Source organism: Lonchura striata, chromosome 2 (assembly GCF_050655825.1).
Source record: "Lonchura striata isolate lonStrDom1 chromosome 2, ASM5065582v1, whole genome shotgun sequence".
NCBI classification, from domain to species: domain Eukaryota; kingdom Metazoa; phylum Chordata; class Aves; order Passeriformes; family Estrildidae; genus Lonchura; species Lonchura striata.
Window position 1 is genome coordinate 115116840 of NC_140704.1, and position 22426 is coordinate 115139265.

The following is a 22426-nucleotide window of genomic DNA, read 5'->3' on the forward strand; positions in this document are numbered from 1 at the left end:
CAGTGACTTATGAAAAACAACAGCAGGATTAGACAAGTATTTCATTAGGGTAATAGTAAATTCTTCAGAAAGAAAACAAATTTTTTTAAAACAAAACAAGAAGATGTTTGTGAAAATTATCATATGGTAAGAAGGCAGAAAAGCTTTGTCTTTTTTTTTTTCCTTCAAGAAACTTAATTTGCAGATATTAGCTTTCTTTGGTCTGTCCTGTAACAAAAATAAGTCTTAGTTTTCACAAGATATATCCAAGGTAATTTCTCACAGATTATAGCAGAGGTTTACTTTTTAGCCTTCAGACTTTTGGGGTTTCCAATAGGTGTGCTTACTCAAAAGTGCATGGAAATTGTCTAGATGCTATGATACAGAGTCTCCTCTCCCTGCACCTTTTCCTGCTACTCAGGAATCAGAACAGGATAGATCCTTGTGCAGGAGGGAGGAGAGACAGGAATAGCTTTCCCTTGCTGCATTTGCTGCCACCTTGATTCCGGATCCACAAACAGAATGGTCCTCTGACCAAGCATCTCTCAGACACATTAGAGCCATTTTTCAAGTTTACAAACCACAGCTTCCTGCAAATGATTGTCTGCTGTAATCAAAGCTAATTGGAGTGCCAATTACAGCCCAGCGAGCGTAATTGGGTTCCCAGTTCTGATGAGTCATCAAGTCGCAGAAAAACGTGATGTGCATAAGTGCCACAGATTTCTCTGTCTATAACAAGGTATTTTTTCATGAGGAACAGCAGCTCTTTCTCTAGCACAGCTGAGGCAGCCTGTGAGCAGGCTGTGTTTATGTACAGCAGAGCTGACTCAGCAGCAGTGTCCTGGGAGCCACATGCCACTTAAGTGCTCATTAAGGTCATCAGTCCTCTATTTGCACTCTGACAGTAACTACTGTTTTTCTTGATTTCTGTGGCAATAACAAAGCCCAAAGTTCCTGACTACCCACCAGTTTAAAAGCAGAGTGTCTGACATGCCAGTGCAACATTAAGCTGTAGGTGAAATTACTGAAGACAGGACAGAGAGGCACATTCCTGCAGCAATCCAGCGAGGAATGCCATGGAGGAAATACTGAACTAAACATTGTGAATCATTCTGGAAGCAGCTAGTGAGTGCTTTCACACTCTCTGCTTCTAAATGTGATTGTGGGAATACCTGGCAGAGAAGTAATGGAGAAAAAGAAACAGCAAGGGAAACATTACCTTTCTTACTCATCATCAGATATTTGCTATTGTCCCCAGTATCCTCTAAGCTACTGGAAATGAAGACCTATCTTTAATAGTGCACATATAATATAAACCTGCTGAATGAATTTACAAAACAAAACCAATTTTTTAGGGGAATTAAGATCTTTTACTAGACTAGTCAGTAGAATTGGAAAAAATATATTAGGTACTTTCTGGTGTACATATAGTATATTTTTGGACTAATGGAAAAATACCACCTTGAGCTAAAAAGCTTGCCTTCTCTTTGTTCATAGGCAATCAAAACAGCTATTTTTTTACCAATGGGAAAACTAACATACAGGGATTTCAGTAGTACAGTCTTCTACCACTGCTGATGACTGTGCTAAAGAACATTAAAAAATTCTCACATTTACAAGCTTATCACTTTGATTGTAATCAAGTCATCACAGAAAGCACTAAAAAGCAAGTGAGCAGGACAGCAGTTCAGCATCAGAGGAGAACAGGAAACAACACTTGTTAGCACCTTGCATCCCAGTTAATCAAAGCAGTTTACAAACTTTACTAATATTCAGCCTCACCACAAATCTGTCAGGCAGGGACGTATTACTACTGTTATTTCCCAGATGAGAAAACAGGGCCACAGGCACAGGTCAGCAACAGGCACTGACTGAGTTAACAGTACTGCTCTGCTAGTTGATACCCATTCCCAGATTTAACCACTAATACAGTTTGGATGCTGCAGAGATCCAGCAGAGCCTTCTAAACATTCACATGTACAGTGATCATCTGAGTAACAAGTGAAATAGGCTTGAACATAGCTATTCCCCTCCTGCTGGAAAAACTCCACAGAGAAGCCTTACACAGACATGGCTGAAACTTGCAGACCAGCTGGCTGCCTAATGTCTTAGTCCTGAGCCAACTTCTCCCAAAACCTATTTTCTAGGGGACAACACAGATGCACCACAGCTGGACCACCATCTCTGAGTTGTTCTCAAACCACTGGATTCTGATTATGTTTACAGCATTACAGCTGCAGCCATTAATTTGAATACTGTATTTCTATTAAAACACATATTTGAGTATTTGTCAAACTTCTTTTCAGTTATTTGGCTGTACCTTTCATGTCGTGCCTGTAACAGGAAGCTCAGAAGACTGACTGTGCTATTCAGGCTGCAAGACCTTGGCTATCTGAGACCCAGATAAGCCAGCCCACAAAAAACCCAGTGTTGGGCCTTTGGAAGGGCACTGAGCTTGTTAATACTGCTACTCATCTGTGCACTGAGGATACCATTCACTCTGGTGCCCTGGGCATGTTTTCTGAAGATGTCCATAGGGCTGAAAACCAGACAAGAACTCAGTTGGTGATGACTGTGGGCTAAGTAATTCACCTTACTGAATGTCTATGACTGTTTGATATCCATGATGACTGAATTATTTTTCAAAGGCAGAACTCACTTGACAACAGTTACTGCTCTCTTCATAGGTACAGTGCTATTTCCATTACCACATTTGTTATAAAATGGAGTAGAATTGTGAAGGTCTGGTAGTGTGTAACTGTGTAATTACTGTTAATAGACACTACTTGGACTAATTCACATCATAGCTCACAATCTGGTATTGGGGGGGAAATAGCTTGTGGCTTCAGATAGCACAGTAATTTTTGTTAACACTATAAATCAAATGCAGTTAAATGACATTCTCATGGGCACTGTCTGGCTGCTAGGCTTGCTGCAAGCCTTTTTTTCTCCTGCACAGCAATGAATCACTGATGCTGACAATTTGCTCAAGAGCAGCCCTTTATTGCAAATGCAGAAAATATTTCTGAATTACTTCTAGGGTTTTGCAATTTCACATATTTCAATATCTCAGCCAAATATATTTGCCTTGAACTCTATTTTTCTATTGCTTTAATATTATGAAAACAATTACATAGTTAAAAAACCAAAACAGGGATGATAAATACTTACCACTTGGCTTATATCATATCCCCAAGGAAGAAAAAGAACTCCTGTGTTATATTTCTCCCAGTGTGAACACATGAAGTTAAACAAGACAATGCTTAAATATATATACATTGTATATACAGAAACTCCAGTCTTCCCATTGTCACGGGAACAGACAGAAAAAAAAGAAAGCACAAAAATGGAGGTAGCCCAGCTATCCAGCCCATGGTCAAATAGTTCTCCCAGAGGAGTACTGGACTGAGTCCTTCGAGCATGTTTCCCATCTATGGAGTCTAGAAGGATTGAGAAAGGAAAAGAAAGAATTAGAGCACAACAAAAGGAGTAGATTTCTTCACATACAATTCACTACTGCCATATATAACATACAGGAAAATTACACTAATGAGAGCAAACTGAAGCACAACAGCCCCCTCAATACCAACAGGTTAGAACTGCTCATAAAATAATTGCTCCAGATATCAAGTATTTTTTCTGTCCTTACCTCAGCTCTGAAATGAAATGCCACCTTCCTCATGAATTTTAGAAAGACACTCATAATTACTTGCCCCCAGGGGTGTTGAAACATTTTTACATCAGTTCCTGCAATTAGTTTCAAGTGCTGAAAATTGTCCATAGGGCTTCTTGCCCATCCATTGGTGTCGTGGACCCTCTGAGCCTTCACACCTCTTGGGGGTGGATTCACTAGGGCATTTAAGTTCCTTGATGTTCAATACCTCAATGACTAACAGTTAAATGGCAGCTTAAAGGAACAAATTTCACAAAATTTATTTGTATTTGTGCCTACATATATTTTAAACTTTTCAGTTTTCATACAAGAATGTGTTCAGGGGGCCAAAAGGACCAATGTCATCCTGGCCTCCATCAGAAATAGTGCGGCCAGCAGGAGCAGGGCAGTGATTGTCCCCCTGTACTCAGCACTGGTGAGGTCACACCTTGAATTCTGTGTTCAGTTCTGGGCCCCTCACTGCAAGAAGGACATTGAGGGGCTGGGGTGTATCCAGAGAATGGCAACAGAGCTGGGAAGGGTCTGGAGCACAAGTCTGAGAGAGTTGGGGTTGTTTAGCCTGGAGAAAAGGAGGCTCAGGAGTGACCTTATCACTCTCTACAACCACCTGAAAGGAGGTTTTAGTGATATGGGGGCCAGTCTCTTCTCTCAGGTACAAGAAGAAACAATCCCAGGTCATACCAGGGGAGGTTACATTGGACATTAGGAAAACTTTATACAACAAGACCCTTGGAACAGGCTGCTCAGGTAAGTGGTGGAGTCACAATCGCTGGAGGATTTTAAAGGATGTGCAGATGCAGCACTTGGGGACATGGTTTAGTGGTGGACTTGGCATTGCTGGGTTAATGGTTGGACTTGATGACCTTAAACATCTTTTCCAACATGTACAATTATATGATTCTAAGAATGCATTATAGTTAAGATGCATTATGTGTTCACTTTTAGTACTCGAGTGCTTAAAAAATGATCCAGCACTGTACAGGACATAACTCTGAGGATGTAGTTGGACAATATGGTTTGAGTTGACCTGGTAGTTCACTGTTGTTGAACAGAGTGACCTGCAGCCTGTTCAGCTGGTGGAAAGACAGCAAACATTATCTTTTCTTCTGGGTCACTGAATTGGCACTGTGAATGGTACAAAATGCAAGGGAGGTGGCACAAGGGAGGAATGCTGAATGCAGAGAAAGGTAGTCTAGCAGCTGTAATGTTTCCGAGTTGTAATGTCAAACCATACCCTTAGTCTCGTCTGACACTGTGCAGGTGAAAAATAGAACTATTTTCCTCTTAAAGTTAAGTGTAAACATGCATGATAAGCCTCTTAGGGAAAAGTACACAGAAGAAACCTTACAGATTGCTTGGTTTTGTCTTGAATCTCAAAATAAAATGGAGATGCTTTTCTTTTTTCTATTACTTGGAAGGTGCTATAGCTAACAATTATTAGCTATTGATAGCATTAATAACCCAACACTGACTAGGAACACAACTCAGCAGAGTGAGACCAAAGACACCACAGCTGCTGTAGATCATATGCTCCTTATTTCCCTGGATTATTTGGCAGTACTGTGAGTTTTGTTTAATGTAAATATACTTCAGGGACCTAAACCAGGAAAAGATGGGATTTCATTTTGTACAGATTTTAGACTATATCTCTATTGTAATAGCTAAACAGCTGTGATATATCCTCTGCTCAAACACAAATTTTTGAGACAGTTCTCAGAACTCTAAAACTTAAATATCTCATCTAGGATTTCAACTATAGTTTGCCTCCTTCTAGAGACTCATTCTCTCTCTATTAATATTTCCATTGAATTTTCAGCATCTTACTGAAATGTGCAGAAAGAAAACTGTATAAGCTTGAGGTTACTTGAAAGGTATTGCAATAAAATTAGAAATTCTTCCATCCATTAATATCTCTGAAACATAAAATATATGTTTCACCTCACAGTGAAAAGTGGTTTTCATTTTGCAAAAACTTGCTTTTTCTGAAAAGGAGCTTATAATATTGTCCTAAAATACAGTGATTCTAATTATAATGATCATGGAAAAAAAAATACAGAAACTATATGACACATACATCAAACTGGATTTTCAGAAATCCTTAACCATATTTTCTATTTAGCTTCATTAGCTTTTTAAAAGACTAAAAATATTTTCTGGTCTAGGTTTCAGTTTGAAATCATTCATGTCAACAATGGTGTGTGTTCATTGGTTAACATACACTGTCTCACACTTCCATTGCTTTAGAATTCTTATATTATGATTTTGTCTCACAAAGATTCATAAATACACCGTTTTATAAAGTTTGTATAACTTTTAAAGAGTGGAATTCAAAGTAAAAGCAAAAAGTACTCCATTTCATGGAAGCAAATTATACCAAACCACCTTAAAAAAGCAGGAGGGATGGAGAGCAGCATGTTAGGGTATTTGGAGAGAGTAACTGTGTCATTAAAATAAGCTGAGAAAGTTTACAGTTGCATATTTAGTTAGTTATTATGGTTCTTTGCAGTCTTCCAGAGGGAAAATTTTTGCCATGCAAAATTAAATCTCCGACTAAATATTTCATGAAGTGGTTTGGACAGCAAACATAAAAATCTACGTATATATTAGTTAATTATAGTTTTGACTGTCAACACCATATTCCTTGTCTTGCAAGTATTAGGAACTACAAGCTTCATTGGCAAAAACCATCTACATTCAAAATCTCAGAAGCTGAACTTCCCATGAGCCTTCTGGGGTACCACAGTAACAGTTCCAATATGTAATTCCAATTTATGAAGCAATAGTCCCTTCATTAAATTCCATACAATGACATAAAAAATGGTTTTCACAAAAGAAACCACTGCTTCTGAGTACAGAGAGCTGCTAGAGAAAACTGAGTAGTAGTCACCTTCAAGGGATTGTTGTCCCATTGCTTTTTATGGTACAAATAAAAAGAAATTCTGGACAAAAAATATTTTGGCCCAATCTCACCAACTGAATAGAAATGCCAAGGTATGTAGAATGCAGAGGGATACATCTGCTCCAGGGGATACTCCAGGTGAACCAAGATGGCTCTACAAGCATTGGTCTGATCCCAAAAGTGGTCAGCCCCTCTGCACAGCACTGCAGCCTACATCTGTATATAGCCTGAGAATCTCAAATCTGGCATACAAATATATGGCTACACTGCAATGGCCTTACCTGAAACAGCTCCAAAGGGAGGGTACATTTAACATCAAAGAACAGACTCATTAAGGTTGAAAAAGACCTCCAAGATCATTGAGTTCAGTCTCTGGCTGAACATCACCATGTCAACTAAACCATAATGCTAAGTGCCATGTCCACTAGTTTCTTAAACACTTTCCAGGAATGGCAATTCCACCACCTTCCTGGGCAGCCCATTCCAAGGCTTAACAACCCTTTCAGAGAAAAATTTCTTCCTGATGTCACACAGGAACCACTCCTGACATAGCCTGAGGTTATTTCCTCTTGTCTTTGTTGATTGTTGTCTAGGAGAAGAGACCGACCCCAACTTGCTACAGCCTCATTTCAGGTGGTTGTAGAGAGCAATAAGGTCATCCTTGAGACTTCTTTTCTCCAGACATAACATCCTCAGCTCCTTCAGCTGCTCTTCGTAAGATTTGTGCTCCAAACCCTTCACCAGCTCTGTTGCCCTTCTCTGAACACACCCCAGCATCTCAATGTCCTTCCTCTGGTGAGGGGCCCACAACTGAATACAGATTTTGAAGTGAGGCTTGATGATGCTGAGCACAGAGAGATGATCAGTGCCCTGATCCTGCTATCCACACTCTTTCTGATACAGGCCAGGATGCCATTGGTGTTTTTGGCTACCTGGGCACACTTCTCAATGTTAGCCACTGTCAACCAGCACTCCCAGATCCTCTTCCACTGAGTCTCTTTCTAGCTACTCTGCTAGAAAGTGACACTGGCTGTTCCCTCCTGGATTACAGCAGGGCACTGGCTGCTCCCTCCTGGATTACAGCAGGACACTGGCTGCTCCCTCCTGGATTACAGGGGCTCTGTTCTGCTCCCTGTCCCTGCCTACCAGCTCAGCAGGCAGCTGCCTTGAGGATATCAGGTCTTTCTGCTGAAGATTGAGGCAAAGAAGGTATCAAGTACCTCAGCCTTTTCCTCATCTTTGGTTACAATTTCCCCTCCACATCCAATAAAGGATGGAGATTTTCTTTGGCCCTCTTTTTGTTATTAATGTATTTATAAAACCATTTTGTATTATCTTTCACAGTGGTGACAACATGGAGTTCTAGCTAAGTTCTCGCCAATCCAGTTTTCTCTCTACAAGACCTGATGACATCCTTGCACTCTTCTTGAGTTGTCTGCCCCTATTTCCCAAGGTTATGAATTCTTTTTATTCTCCCCAAGTGCCAGTGAAAGCTCCCTGTTTGGCCAGGCCAATCTTCTTCCCTGATGGCTCAGCTAGGGATAGCCTGCTCCTGTGCCTATAAGATTTCCTTTTTTACATGTATCCAGCCTTTCTGGGCCCTTACTATAGAGAACAATGCAGTCCTTTAAATATACTACCATTAGTATCCCCTAAAAATAACTCTGTTGCACCATGTTGTGGAAACTCTAGCTTGGAACAAGAGAGATTTGGAAGAGAAAGTAAAAAAGCCACACTAACGTGGATCTCACTCCCAGGTCAGCATGATTTCAGGTCTGTCTTCACACCACTGCACAGCAAGGTGCAACATACCTAAAAATACACTCATGGCACAGTATAAAGTAGTAAAAATGGAATATGAAAGTGAGGTGTAGGTGTTATGGGAGAAAAACAGCAAGAGGAAAGAAAAAAATATATATTTATTTCTGTAAGAAGCTCAGGTCTGTCATCACATCTGTCATCACCATCTCTCCTGACACACTCCTTAAGCACTGAAGTGCCTAACAAATTCCTTTATTCTGCTTTGTCCTTTATTTTTCCTATCTTTGAAAGCACCCTCTGCTAATTCTGGCATCTGAGCTTCTCAGAATGTCATCATCAAGGAACAAAGATTTTTATGTAGGGATAGCACAAGGGGGAATGGGTTCACTGAAAGAAAGTAGGTTTAGATTAGGTATTAGCAAGAAAATCTTTACTGTGAGGATGGTGAGGCACTGGATTGCTTTGTCTGGAGAAGCTGGGAATCTTCCATCCCTGGAAGTGTTCAAGGCCAGACTGGGACTCTGAACAGCCTGATCAAGGGGAAGTGTCCCTGCCCATGGCAGGGGGATCGGAACCAGACTGCTGCTATATTATGATTTCCATTGTTCCTCTAAAATAATTTGAACTTTCAAGAGGGATAACAGTTACTGTAATAAAACCTCTAATATATTACTTAATATGCTGTTTCAGGTTTAAGTCTTACAAATATTTTTTTTGTGTGTGTTGTGGTTTGGGGGTTATTTGTTTGTTTGTTTGTTTAATCTAAGAGAACTGTTTTGGAAAGAGATCAGTAATTTATCCACAATGCCTCTTTATCTCAGAATCATCACTAGTGAATTTGAAGATAAAATTACATGAAAATGTCAGACATGCAAATTATTTCACTGTACATTACCTAAAGCATAAGCACAAAAGGTGGTAAAAGCACTGAACAGCCACACCCAGGTGGGAACAAGTCCAGGACTGGTACCTGAAAAAAAAAATGTGGTAGTGAGTCAGTGTAACAGGGGTTAACATCAAAGAAATCCACCAAGATATGTATGTACATACAAACTAGCTGCCACTGATTAACACACTGCATCAAACAGATTGAAATATTTGAGTCTGACCTTCAGGCATTGGTGAGCTCTATCAAAGAAGCACTGAGCAGGTTTGAATGTGTTTCACCATAAAGGACAAAAGGTAATAGAGATATTTTTTGGTCCTGAAATGACTCTAGTATTACACAAAACAATGATAGCAACTAAGCAAAAATATTCACAGGTCATGGGAAGACTATCCATTGAAAAATTAGTTAATGTTCATGTAATATATATATATATATAAAGAAGTTTTCAAACATTATTATCAGTGCCAATCTGGGGTTTGTGTAGCACTCTTATCACAGAGATCTGAAAAGGAAGTTTTTGTCCTTAGGCTAACAGAAATATTAGCACCCTTTTTTTTTTTTTTTTTTTTTTTTGCCATGAGAAGGAAAAGATGGTTGAATTGGACAGAGCCCCAAGTTCTGCTGATAGAACAAATCCAAGGTTATTGCTGGTCCCTTAAAGAAATTGATCCTTTTTCCAAAGAGACTTCTATTTAACTTAAACATCACCCAATACTACATCAACACTAAACAGTTGTAAATGCAAAGTCCTCTCAGGTTTTGCCATCTGGCACCAAACACAGAGAATTCCTGCACACAGAGCTGTGTCCTTGCCTGAATGATGCCAGGAGATGCCAGCACCTAAAGCAGTGCCCTGATTACCTTTCTCTCAGTGCCTCATCTTGCCATTCTGAAAGAAAAGATCACAATTCCTGACTACTAGCTGCAAATCTGCAAACTGCACCATGAAAACCAAATGTGCAGGAAATTAAGTTTTTTATTTCTGATCCTAGGTATAGGATTGATATATGATACTCCAAAGTCCCTTTAGGTTGTATGAAGGTTTCCCAGCAACTGAGAAATGATGGGTACTGCTCTCATGTGGACTTGGGAAAAGCTTGCAAACTACACATACATGTCTCAACTCTAACAGACTTAATCACCATTTCAAATGTCTGCAATTCCATGTATATATACTGAGAATGTGTCAAGATAACATCATCCCATGAAAAAAGATCTGTTCTGGATGTTCTTTTATTACAGGGTTGAGTAAATATCATCTGCATTGATAAAAAAATGACAGGTGTTCAAGAACAAGCTCCAACAACTGTATAACAAGCTGGTCCTGAAAATGTAACTTTTGAACCAAAACTGCTAACAAGTATCCCTGCCTCTAGAATTGCTGTGATAAATGTACAACAAACCACAACAAAGGTACCTCCTGAAGCTAACCACAGGCATAACAAAATAAAGGCAGCTAAATGTAGTTGTTTCAGGAATTAAAAGTGTTATCTTCACTGAATTGTCTAGTTTAAAGAAAATCAAAGACTTTTGCTATATATATATTACATATTAATCACCTGGAAGACTCTGGAAGACTCTTACTACCTTGTGTGGGCTTCAACAGCTGGTCTGAGAAATCCAAACCAAACATGCCCTATGCTCAGGAGCAATTAGATCAAAAAAATTCTAACTTCATCTTCAGTGAAGAGCAATCATGGACTTGGACATCAAAAGTCATAATTTGAAAAGACATTTATTTAGCAACTATGTTTTTGTCTAAAAGCAGTCTTGAATAGTGGTCTAAGTATGTGGAGAAATGAAAGGGAAGTTAACTCTTTCAAGCATCATTTTAGGTATCAGGAAATGTGAAATCAATGAAAATGTTATGAAGAATATTCAAGTAGATTTTGGCTGCATATTTAAATGCAGGAATAAACTTTAAATATAATGAGATCTTCCCAGAGACTTCAAGCAGCTATGCTGAAACCCATTTTAGGGATAAAATTAAGTAAGATTTTTCAATAAAATTATCTAACTTAATAATGCTATGTGTGAGGCAGATTCTCCTATCTGCGCCTATAGGAGCCTTATTAAGGGAATAAGTGGAAGATTTAAGTGTCTGATACCTCCCTGAAACATTCAGAAGTATAAACAGTTCAGTAATTCTGAAAAATTACAACATTAATATATTTACCTGATGCAGTGTAGTCCCAGTCATAAAAAGATATTAGAAAATAATTAAATAAAATCATAATAAATCCAGAAAATGTTAACAGGTTGGGAGCAATCCACAAAGGCACTATCTGTTAAAAAATGAAGGAAAAATTCAGAAAAATTATATTTCAAATTTTTAATCTTATTTTAATAAAATATTTTATATCAGGAAAGAAGCTTTTATATGACATCAACAATGTTCAGATTTGTATATATTTCCCCATTTAATTGGGAAAATTATTTTCAAATGCAATATTTTTGCCTGATTTCTGTGACTGCAGTAAGAATATTTTTAAAATGTTGTACTCCCACTAAAATGTTGTACATTATCCTCATTTACCCAGCCCCCAAGGAAAGCCTTTTGTAATCAGCTGTATCAGAACTGAAAGAAGACTGCAGCACCCCAGTGTGGTAATTCAGCATCCACGTGGCAGGTTCTTTAAGCATTGTATTCCCACTCTGTAACAAGGAAAGTCCTTCTTCCAAAGGATGTGAATAATTTCTTACTCAAAACATCAACTAAATCAGGCCCCGAGTGCATTACACTTTTAGATAAAGAATATCTCCCCATTACAAGCATCTCCCTACACTCTAGATAGTAACTTTATGACAGGCTCTCCCTCCTTATTCATCAATTATTAACACTCTATTAATTCATTTTGCTTTGGAGGGTGCTGAAAAGGACTCTCTGCCTTCACTTAAACCTCTTTGTCCCAGTAACTATTATCAGGCATTCATTCCCTGTGGCTTTAAGGTGCTCCTTATACTGCAAAAGGAATCCCTTTTAAGAACACTCTCCCCAAGTAACACAGTTTCTCCAGAATATTTTTTGAAATAGCCTACACAGCTTTCTACATGATTTTTAGACAGAATATATTTGCAGAAATACTAAGTATCAACCATTACCATCACTCAAACACATTAGCAATATATTTAAAACACAAAAATACTGGAGGCTTATAATTAAATTATTTGGAATGTCTAAGGACTCAAAATGTATATAAAGTACTTCAACACTATAAAATAGTATAAGAAAACATTAAAGAAAACCAAGTCATATAATTCCTGATACTAACAGGAATAGCATATTACAATGTACTATAGAATATATAGTATACTATAACTATGCTAACAATAGTTTTGAAATCAAATGCTTTGTTAATATTTCTGGACTAGCTAGCTGAACAGACAGATAAATACATATTAATTTATTTTATCATACTGCTACATTTACTTAAATTTACTTTTAAAATCTGAATGCTTTGGCTGATTAACTATCCTGACTAGATTATCTTTTTCAACTATAGAGCAATTTGTAATAATCAAGAGAAATCATGAAACCGATGGTGTACCGACTAAGTGTACACTTCCAAAAATCAGGTTAGAGTTCCTGAACACTTTTCCATTTTTTTTCTTAGATGTTTTCTGTAATAACATTGGGGAAACTGTTGTATTTGATATTTGCTTTCCTTATCAGCAGGACTTTATCACTGATTTTAAAACACTGTATGTCAGCTCTCATTGTATTTAAAATACACCATGGAATGCATAGAGCAACTATTTTTAAAATGTAACATATCTATCATTCTTAGTGTTCAAAAGGGCAAATCTAAACCTCTAAGAAAAGGGACAGCAAATGTCCCCTGAAGTTCCTTTTGGAGAGCATCTAAGGGGGAACCCTTCACTGCGTGGTCTTCCTTTCTTACACTGACTGCATGCTCAGCATGCAGCAACAGCCACACATCTTCCAGTTTTGCTACCTGAGGATGCAGAAGATGGCTCTCCTGCTGGAGATTTATCTGGTATCCCTGACCTTCCATGAAATAAGAAGCACAGACACTGGGGAAAAAAAAAATTCTAGATTTGTTTCTTTTAATCTAAATCATAGATCAAAAGAATGCTTTAACACACTATGGATGAAATGTTTATATAGATGGTTTACATGGATAAACTGACTGCTTTTTCCTGGATGATTCATAAGAATTGTTGACTGTCAAATCAAGTGGGGCACCACAAATATCTGCTTTCTAATTAGACTCATCATTCTAAACAGTCACAATGTAATTTTTAAGTTATTACAGGAAATAATTCATGCTTCCATGATGCAAAAATGAAGTTATTTTAATCCACTTTCTTGCTAACTGTGTATTTTAAGAAGGAAACTTTCAAAAGTTTTTCAACTTGTTATAGTTGCAATCCCTTTGGCTAAGAGATACACCATGAAAAACAGTTACAGGAGTTCTGTCCTCAGGAAGCAGACTCTCCTGCAGTTAAACCCTTAAGCATGTTCTTTTGATCCTTACTGAACCTAATCTGTCTAGGTATTTGGAAAGTATTCCAGCTGCAAAATCCCTTTTGTTATATTTAATGCTCGTTATCTTTTTAGTTGGCATTACACTACCATCACCCTATTTCATAATTAGAAAATCACAGGGTGTTCAAGATTAACTTCTTACACACCTTGGGAAATATAGAGCCTGAATTTATTAGTATGCTATAGAAGGATGAGCTGCAATCTTTATTAGACAGTAGAGGTCTAATACATCAATGTGCTCCATGATTAATACAACTGGAGGTGCCATGTGGCAAATCACATCTGCTCTCTGGCAAAACCTTTGTGTGCTTGAATCTTTTAAAAAACTCTTAGTTCCATGAAGTATTAACTGATTTCTGTTTTTCTGCATCTAGCCATTCATTCTAAAAGCCTTAATACAAACAGCAAATGCTTTAATATAGGAACAATTTGGAGAATAAATTGTAAAGTACACACATACAAAGATCTGTTCAAACTTCACTAGGTCACTTGAGACCACTAAAATGCTACTCTTGCCCAATTCTGCTGATAAAATCAAAGTTCATAAAGAAAACAGAGGGGAGTTTAATTTATTTCAGTGATACTGGCATACACCTGTGTATTCCAGTGGGATTTCCTCCTTTTCCTCTCATTGTCCAACATCCCCACCAGAGATAAATGAGCTGGATTCTGACAATATGTTTTCAGCTCAAAAATTCACAGATTTTTAATGTCAAGCTTGTCATAATTTCTTATAACACAGGAAGTACATTTTACAATGAATAGTAATGACTTATAACATAGGAAACACATCTTCCAATGAATTCTTCATTGTGGAACACAGAGAAACTTGTGTTGCCATTAGGATTAAACAGGCATATGAAAGGCAAGACCCAAATCTCAAGCCATTGTTCTTGTGAGTTGTTTTGGGTATTTTGGTGGGGGGTTTTTTGGTTTGGTTTTGTTTTGGGGGGTTTTTTGGGGGGGGTTTTTTGTGGTTTTTTTGTTTTTTTGGTTTTTTTTTTGTTGGCTCAGTGAATTTAAGGTTGCTTTTTTTTAAACTCCTCTAGAATCTAGTAAAAATAGTCCATGTGGAATTTTTATTGTTATCAGTTTAGAAACTAAAAAAGAATTAATTCATATCTGAGAATGGATGCATCAGGATGTCTAAACTGAGTGAAGGAACTTCTCCCAGTCATCAAGAAGCACACTTGTACTGCCCAATTTTGAATGAACATAGTAGATGCAAAACATTCTTTAAATTTTTTTTTTTTTAACTATCCTGATCTCCCTATTGCAATGCACTGTTCAGGAACAAAACCATTATAGTAACTTGCATTCCTACTGATATTTAACAAATAATTATATTGTGGCCAATAATTTTGGTGTTCTTGCAGTTCTCATTTTTATCTCTAGGAACAACATGGACTCTACTGCAATCTCAGTTATATAATGCTTTTCCCTCTGCAGCTGTGCACTGCCAGCTCCTCTGCAGGACTCCGATTCTACATTGCAGTATCTTTTAATGTTAGAAAGACTACTTATGCAAAAGCTGAGAGCAACATCATTTCCCTTTAAAGCCTTGTGACACATCACTGAGAGGTATTCTGTAGCCCTCTTGCATTCACTGATGTATCTTCAGGATTCAAACCAAACCAAGTGGCACAGTACACACAGCACCCACTTCAGTCTTTGGTTCTGTACTCTGATTGTTGAAATGGGTTTTAAGTTCTTCGCTCTGGTTTTGGGTTCTCCTCTGGCAAGAAGTGAACTAAATCATGCTCACCTAAAACTCCATGAGACTTTTAAAAATCTAAAGAGGTCATATTTTTTATAGGACCTACCACCCTAAGCTACATGGGAACATTCAATAATGTTCTTCTTCTGGTAAAATGCTGCAGCTATTAGGAGAACTTATCTGCAAAGGAAGTTTTGTATTGACAACACTCCCCTTCAATCTGACAGCACATGAATACCCACCCACCTCCTAAACCAAAGGGCAAATGCACAGTAAAGCCTCTACTCATCTTCCATGCCAGAGTGCTGGAGGGGCTTTTCTGCCTCATTGTTTTCCTCAATATAAAAACAAAGTCTCTGAATTGAATTACTGAAGTCAGTGTCACATCTTTGAATTTATTTTTTTCTCATCCCATGTTCAGGTTGCTTTTTAATTCTTCATTTGGGTCATATGAACACTTTGCATGAAATTACTTTGAGGTTACGAACTAGAGATTATGATTTTCCTGCCATATGAAGAATAAGCAACACCTGAATCACAGAATCCAAAGATGGCAGATCCAACAATGCTCTGACTACATACATCCTTTATTTTTGTTTGTACAAAGGTTTCTTTTTAAGTCTGCTCCAACCTAAACATTTCCTGTAATGAGGCAGACACAGAAGTCAGTGCTTCCTTGGAGATCAATAAAGTTCATATTTTTTTGAGATACAGCTTTTTTTTTTTTTTTTTTTTTTTGCCAACAACAGCACAACTACTTGTCAGTGGTTTATTTTTAAAAACTGCAGATTGCAATGCATTCAAGAGAAGGCATCTTCCAATCGTTATGGTGATCATGGTAACCACTCTCATTTTCAGCTTCTGCGAGGAACGCCTGGCTGTCTCAAGCAAGTCCCCTCGGGAGAAAATGAGACAGTGCTTGCATAAAATCATATGCACAGCACAGAGAGAAAGCCATGCTGTTGTTAGGCAGCATATGCTGCACAAAAATAATCTGTACTAAGTAAAACCATCCATGTTTGCAAAGCTGTTTAATGAAAAATGTAATAATGAAAGATGCAGAAAAGAAATGGATGCCTTTTTTACAGCAATCAGAAAAAAAGCAAGCCCTTTCTTTCGAAGGAAAAAAATCTCAAAATACTCACCTTAAACACTGCTATATATCCTACAACATTTGTTTTATCAGATGTCTTCATTTCAGCTTTACTGATCAATATGTATTTTTAAATGAAAGCACACGCTATATTTCAAACAAATTCTTACATTAACATGTTATGTTTTTATTAAATGAAATTCTTACCTTAATAATTTTATTCCAGATGGGCTGCATAATATACACAGATAAAGGATTTGTATCCACAGCACTGTACTGTGAGGAAAAAGCAAGCATGTTAAACAAAGCACTGAACAATGGCTATTTTTCCAGGACTACATATCCTGCAGCATCTAAGAGCACTCAGTGAGACTGGTGTAAATTTATTTTATTCTGATTCATAGAGGTTTTATTTAATTTAGAAGCACTGGCCTGGATTACAATTACCTTGTTAGCAGCTCCATATATTAACACATAGGTTTAGGCTTGTGAAATGGCAAACAGCTCTGCAGCCACATTTTATTTTTAAATTCTTATTAATTTTACAACCCTATAAAATTCTGCATTTCTACTGTATTTTGGATTTAACACCTTTATTTCCACTACCAGTAATGCACAGTCTGAGCACCAATTCATTGCTAGCATGTAGGATAGATAGCGAATATGGAATGTGTTTGTAGGTGGAATATTATCTTGCAGAGATACACAGCTTTTGTCATAGTAACACAGTTTCATTGGCACTATGCTAATTCATATAAGGCAATGTTATTATAAAAATGAGCTCTAAAATAGCACAGTTCATTACCACAATAAAATTTCTCTATTGGATAGACTTGAAAATATATGTGTTTTATACATTCCAGTAAGTACATATCTATATGTTTGTAAACAAAATACTTCAGAAATCTGAGGCCACCCTGAATTACTGTTGTCTCCTTTTTCCTTGGGGGACAGTATCAAGTTTTATCCTGCCTTGAGACTGTAGAACACAGAATAATCTTACGAAGAACAATCTTAACTGGTAATAACTCAAAACCATGTACTTGAGCCGTAGCAGATAGACATTGGAAGAAGTTATCCATCATTGGGGTGGTACACGTAATTATTTCAGAAATTCTTGGACTTTGAAAGTGCATATATGTCTTAACATTGCTAAGATGATGCATATGACTCACAAAGATTCAGATATATCTATATATAGCACTGTCCAAGCATTGTGTGCAGAAAATGGGAGCAAGATAGGATTAAGTAAGATAGGGATGTGTTACACCACAGTTTAACAAAGCTGTTCATTTGCAGAAGAGCTGATGACAAAGAGTCTCCTTTCACATATCTTTAGCTAACAGTTTATTGTCTCTCCATATATATAGTTAATTTATTGACCTCTTAGCCAACCACTCTTTGGAGGAGACTGCACTCTGGAAGTACCTGTTCCAAGTCATCAATTATCAAAGCAACTTAGGCACTTGTCTTAAATTCAGGTACCTACATATGAAATGCTTAGGAACCCTTCCATACATTTCCTTTTCATATCTGAATACAAACCACATGTTTTAATTACCTTCTGGGCAAAACAAAGCATTCACATAGTAATTTTGTGTATTCAAGTTTAAATCACAGATCATAAACATAGCATCTAATAAAATTATTGTAACATAGCTATTCACTGCAAATAGATACTGACAAATATCAAAAAATCACCTATCAGTAACTGGTCAGACCAGACTGCCTAAATTTCCAAAGGGAATAAAATTTTCAGTTTAATGAACTGTGCATCATGGATTTTAATTTTTCTAAAAATGCTGGAAGTGTTCACTCTGATGTGTCATTTTTCTCTGCTGCTGCCACCTATATTGCTTAATACATGGTGCAATTTTGTCATCAACAGATTTTCCATCAGAATATGTATTAGAATTCTTAAATACATTACCTCAGAAAACTAATTTGTGGGTAAAACTTACATTTTCATTATTGTCTCTATATTTGCAGATCCAGATGCTGTATTTATCTTTCAAACACTGATTATTACAACTGCTTGGACTTTTGATAGTCCAGCTTGCAAATGAATTACCAAAATCTGTGGGCTTTGCTTACACTTATGCCAAAATTAACAATAATACCAAGCCATATAATACCTATGCCAACAGACCAAAAGTCAGCTAGTACTGAATTCACATAAGAACCATGGAAATCTTCTGAAAATGGAGAAAATCCAAAGTATCCATTAGCACTTTGAGGTTTCAGGTAATTCAGGAGTCTGCTCAAAGTTTCACTGTGGCTACTGCCCATTTCCTTACCCCAGCTGGTATTCAAAGACTATACGAAATATGGGACAATTTGCTGACCCGCAAATTCAATTAATTCAGCGATACCTGGATAAGAATGTGCAAAGGTCAAAATAAGGGAGTTTTACCCTTGCTTCTACTTTAGCATTCTCTTCCTCCCCTCACCCCCAAGTCAAAGTAATGAATAAAATCAGGAAATGCTAGTTAAACAACAACAGTAAAATGAGGCTTTCTATCCAAAATATTCACTGGCTCTTCAGAGCTACTGCTTTCTCTTAGAAGAAAAAAAAAAGGAAAATCAGTCTCATTTTGTTGAAATTGTTTTCTTTTAAATAAAATATAAGAGACTATCTAGATATTATACAATTTCTGTATTTTCTTTACTGGAAAATGTAAGAGATTAGGTAGCTTTCCAACATATCCACACGTAACATACACAAACGAGAAACAGTCAGCTTTTTGTTTGCCTCACAATTTCCAAAGTCAACCATCAAAAATCAAAACAGAACTTATTGGAAAAAAAAAAAGAGGAGAATTACAGCCAGCTTTTGTCACCTAAAGACATTTCAAGACACACCACACTTCATCCTGTTAATTCCTGTGTCTGTGGTTGAACTGTTGGTCCTCTGGGTGGGGAAGGAACATTCAGCAGATGTGCAGAAGAATGGAAATTTGTGCTTCCCTTCACAATAATTTGTTTTAGCCAGACCAAAGGAAACACCCATGGAAAAATAGTTTTCAGTCACGGCAAAAAATAAAACTTGACAAATAAAGTCTGCTATACACTTTAATACTCTGCTTTATTCTGCTCCCAAGAAGATACTAACCTCAAGGCCATGAAATCCTCAGGAGTTTAATGTTCATGGCTGCTCAGAAAAGCAAAGTACTGAGTAACATGCTCACATTATGACCAATGAACATGAATGCAAGAGTCCATTAAAGTTGATGTAAAAAAAGCACTGCCATTTGCTATTGTGTAATTCTGTCATTTTCAGGGCACTTATACTAAAAGACAAAAGTGCAGAGGATAAGCCTGTTGGAGGTTTTTAAGTGCAAGGCTCATACAAGTACTAAGCACTTCCCTGCAAACAGTTTCTGCCCTGGAAAAGGGATTGATTGTCCTTATACAAAGAAGAAGGGCTTGGAATAATCAGAAAGCTTCTCTCAATTATTTTTAAAAGAAGTTATAACAGTTGAGAGGGAATGTAAGTAGTAAGGGAATAGGAAAAATGGCATTGACTTCATCTTAATCCCAAATTTAAAAATGCTTATTCTGGTTTTATTTAATAGCTGATATCTCCTTGAAAATCATCTGATTTCTTTCTCAGTGTTAATGGCTTCTAGAAGAGCTAGAAATGAAAATACAGACACCAGATGCGTGCACACCTACATGGTGACTCGGGCAGTACACATGAAATGTGCTTTTACTTTGTGTTCCTGCATCTTAATTTCCACCCAGGGGATCCAGCACAGCATGAAGTTTCTGCTGGTCACCTGTGTTAAAGGGGAAAGGAAACAAGATTAAGGAGGAGGGGAGGAAAAAGGGATAAACAATCAAGAAAATAACAGGAAAACAGAAGAAAGAAAAATGAGCAAAAGCAAAGGTTTGGCTACACAGTAGAAAAACACTGTTCTGCTCTCGAGGGGCAAAAGCACTCACAGTGATCAAGGTCTGCTCTGCTAAACACAAGATAAATGGTACCTTCTGGCTCACATCCACACAGCTTAGAAATACTTCCCATTATTGAAAACTGGTCACATCAGCACGGCACAGCATCTGCTGGAGGGGTGTTGGGCCTCATCATCTGGCCCTACACACCCAACACATCATTAGCATTCAATATGTTTAAGTTCAAAGTATCTGAAACAATCTGGAGACTACACTGTAATGCAGCAATATGGCACTTTCAGAGCATGAAAGTGAGCCCTGTCTGCTGTCCATGTTCAAAAACCCAAATGCCCATGTTGGAAGAGTGCTGAAGGATGGTGAAACCAAAAAATTATGTGCACTATCTCCAGAGCAGACAATTTCAAACCAAAAGCCTAGCTATTGCCTTGGAGAGACTTTAGAGAAATAAATAAAACCCAAGCAGGGAGTGAGTTAACCATTAATGAGAGCTCCAGCTTTGCACTGTAGAGGTATCACAAGAATAAAATTTTGGAATGACTACGATTAAGATAAAATTACAAAGCATGTCTACATACACTTCAGAGTGAGCAGAGAAAGCAAGCTGCAAGAAATGTAGTTGCATAACTATATTATATTGTTATTTCAATTTCATCTGCTATTTATACTAACAGACTACTCCTTTCCTGCACTTAAGTCATCTTGTCCCAGGTGGTATCATAATGTGCCACTCAGTCATTTACATTCACAGCACCGGTGTTTTGTAAATGACAAACAAAGGGAAAGAAGGCATGACAATGGACTCTCTTTTGCACAAGATAAGCAGTTTTTGTGGTTTTGAAAGCTGGAAAATGACCTTGCCAGTCCAGGGTATGGGCCAGTCTATATTGAAGAGAGCTCAGTGGGAAATCACCCTTCCAGGGTCTTATGCAACATGACCTTGGCTACTGCAATACCTTACACTTCAGGAACCACACAAAAATTAAAGAAAATACTGAATACTGGCACATCTGGTAACAATTTTCCATCAATCTTTCCGATTCCTAGAATACATTAAACATGTGGAGTTTAATTCTACTTTATATATATTTTTACAGGTTTGTAGTTATAATGGGACACAGTCTTGGATCTTAACAAAAGCTTCACAGAGGTAAGAAAGAGAAGCATGCTATAAACAACAGAGCTCCACAACACTGTGGGCACCAAATATGTTCAGCAGTTTAAGTGCTGATGTATTTCAAAACACAGTCCTCTTATATCTAATAATAGAATTCCTTTACACTATATTATCAGTTAATTAATTATTCATAAATAATGGCTTGGGTTTTCTATTTCCTATCCAATAATTTGGTGTAGGCTGCATTTCCCCCTACCCACATATATATTTGGGGTTTTTTTTGTTTTGTTTTTTTTTGGGGCTTGTTTTGTTTTGGTTTTTTATTAGATCACTAATACCTAAGTCCAGAAGCTATAAGCCTGTACTAGGGCTGGATGCAGCTGCACTGTGAAGGAAAAGGCTGCTGAGCTCCTCTCTCTCCTTCAGCTCCATTAGCCTTTGCACACTACACCTAGAAAATATAGTTAGATTTTCCTTCTACCTGATATTATTCCTAGTAAAGACTAGAATGTCATAGTTTGTGCAATTCAACAATTCTGATTGGTATTACTAAGTCATCAGGAAGTTGTTATTACACAGACTGCTGTCCTGGGGATGTTTTGTTGCAAAGGTGCATTTATTGTTCACCTCCTCATTTTCAGGAATCCTGACACACCTTGAGTCATGTGTCAGCCACATCCTTTCCCTTAATGAGGTATGTATGGACCCATGTCCATGAGGTCATGGGCACGTAGAGCTGTGGGTCAGGACAGGCTGCTCTTAGGGATTCATGCCTGTCAGTGGCACATCCCCTTGCCTGCAGAGCAATGTCATGGCCCTAATGTCACAGAACCATGGGTTTGGATCACAGGATCATTCAGGTGGGAAGGGACCTCA

The 22426-nt window shown here is 37.6% G+C and overlaps 1 protein-coding gene across 2 annotated transcripts in view; it reads right to left on the minus strand.

Annotated features, from left to right (window-relative positions):
• LOC110473756 (ethanolaminephosphotransferase 1) overlaps positions 1-22426 on the minus strand; it is a 56370-nt gene that overhangs the window by 26529 nt on the left and 7415 nt on the right. For both annotated transcript variants that reach the window (XM_085572100.1, XM_031504028.3), the window contains exons 2-5: positions 16729-16797; positions 11378-11486; positions 9208-9282; positions 3151-3419 (exon numbers count right to left, since the gene is read on the minus strand). In XM_085572100.1, the coding sequence (XP_085428226.1) occupies positions 3151-3419; positions 9208-9282; positions 11378-11486; positions 16729-16797 (522 nt within the window). The remainder of the gene's footprint in view (positions 1-3150; positions 3420-9207; positions 9283-11377; positions 11487-16728; positions 16798-22426) is intronic.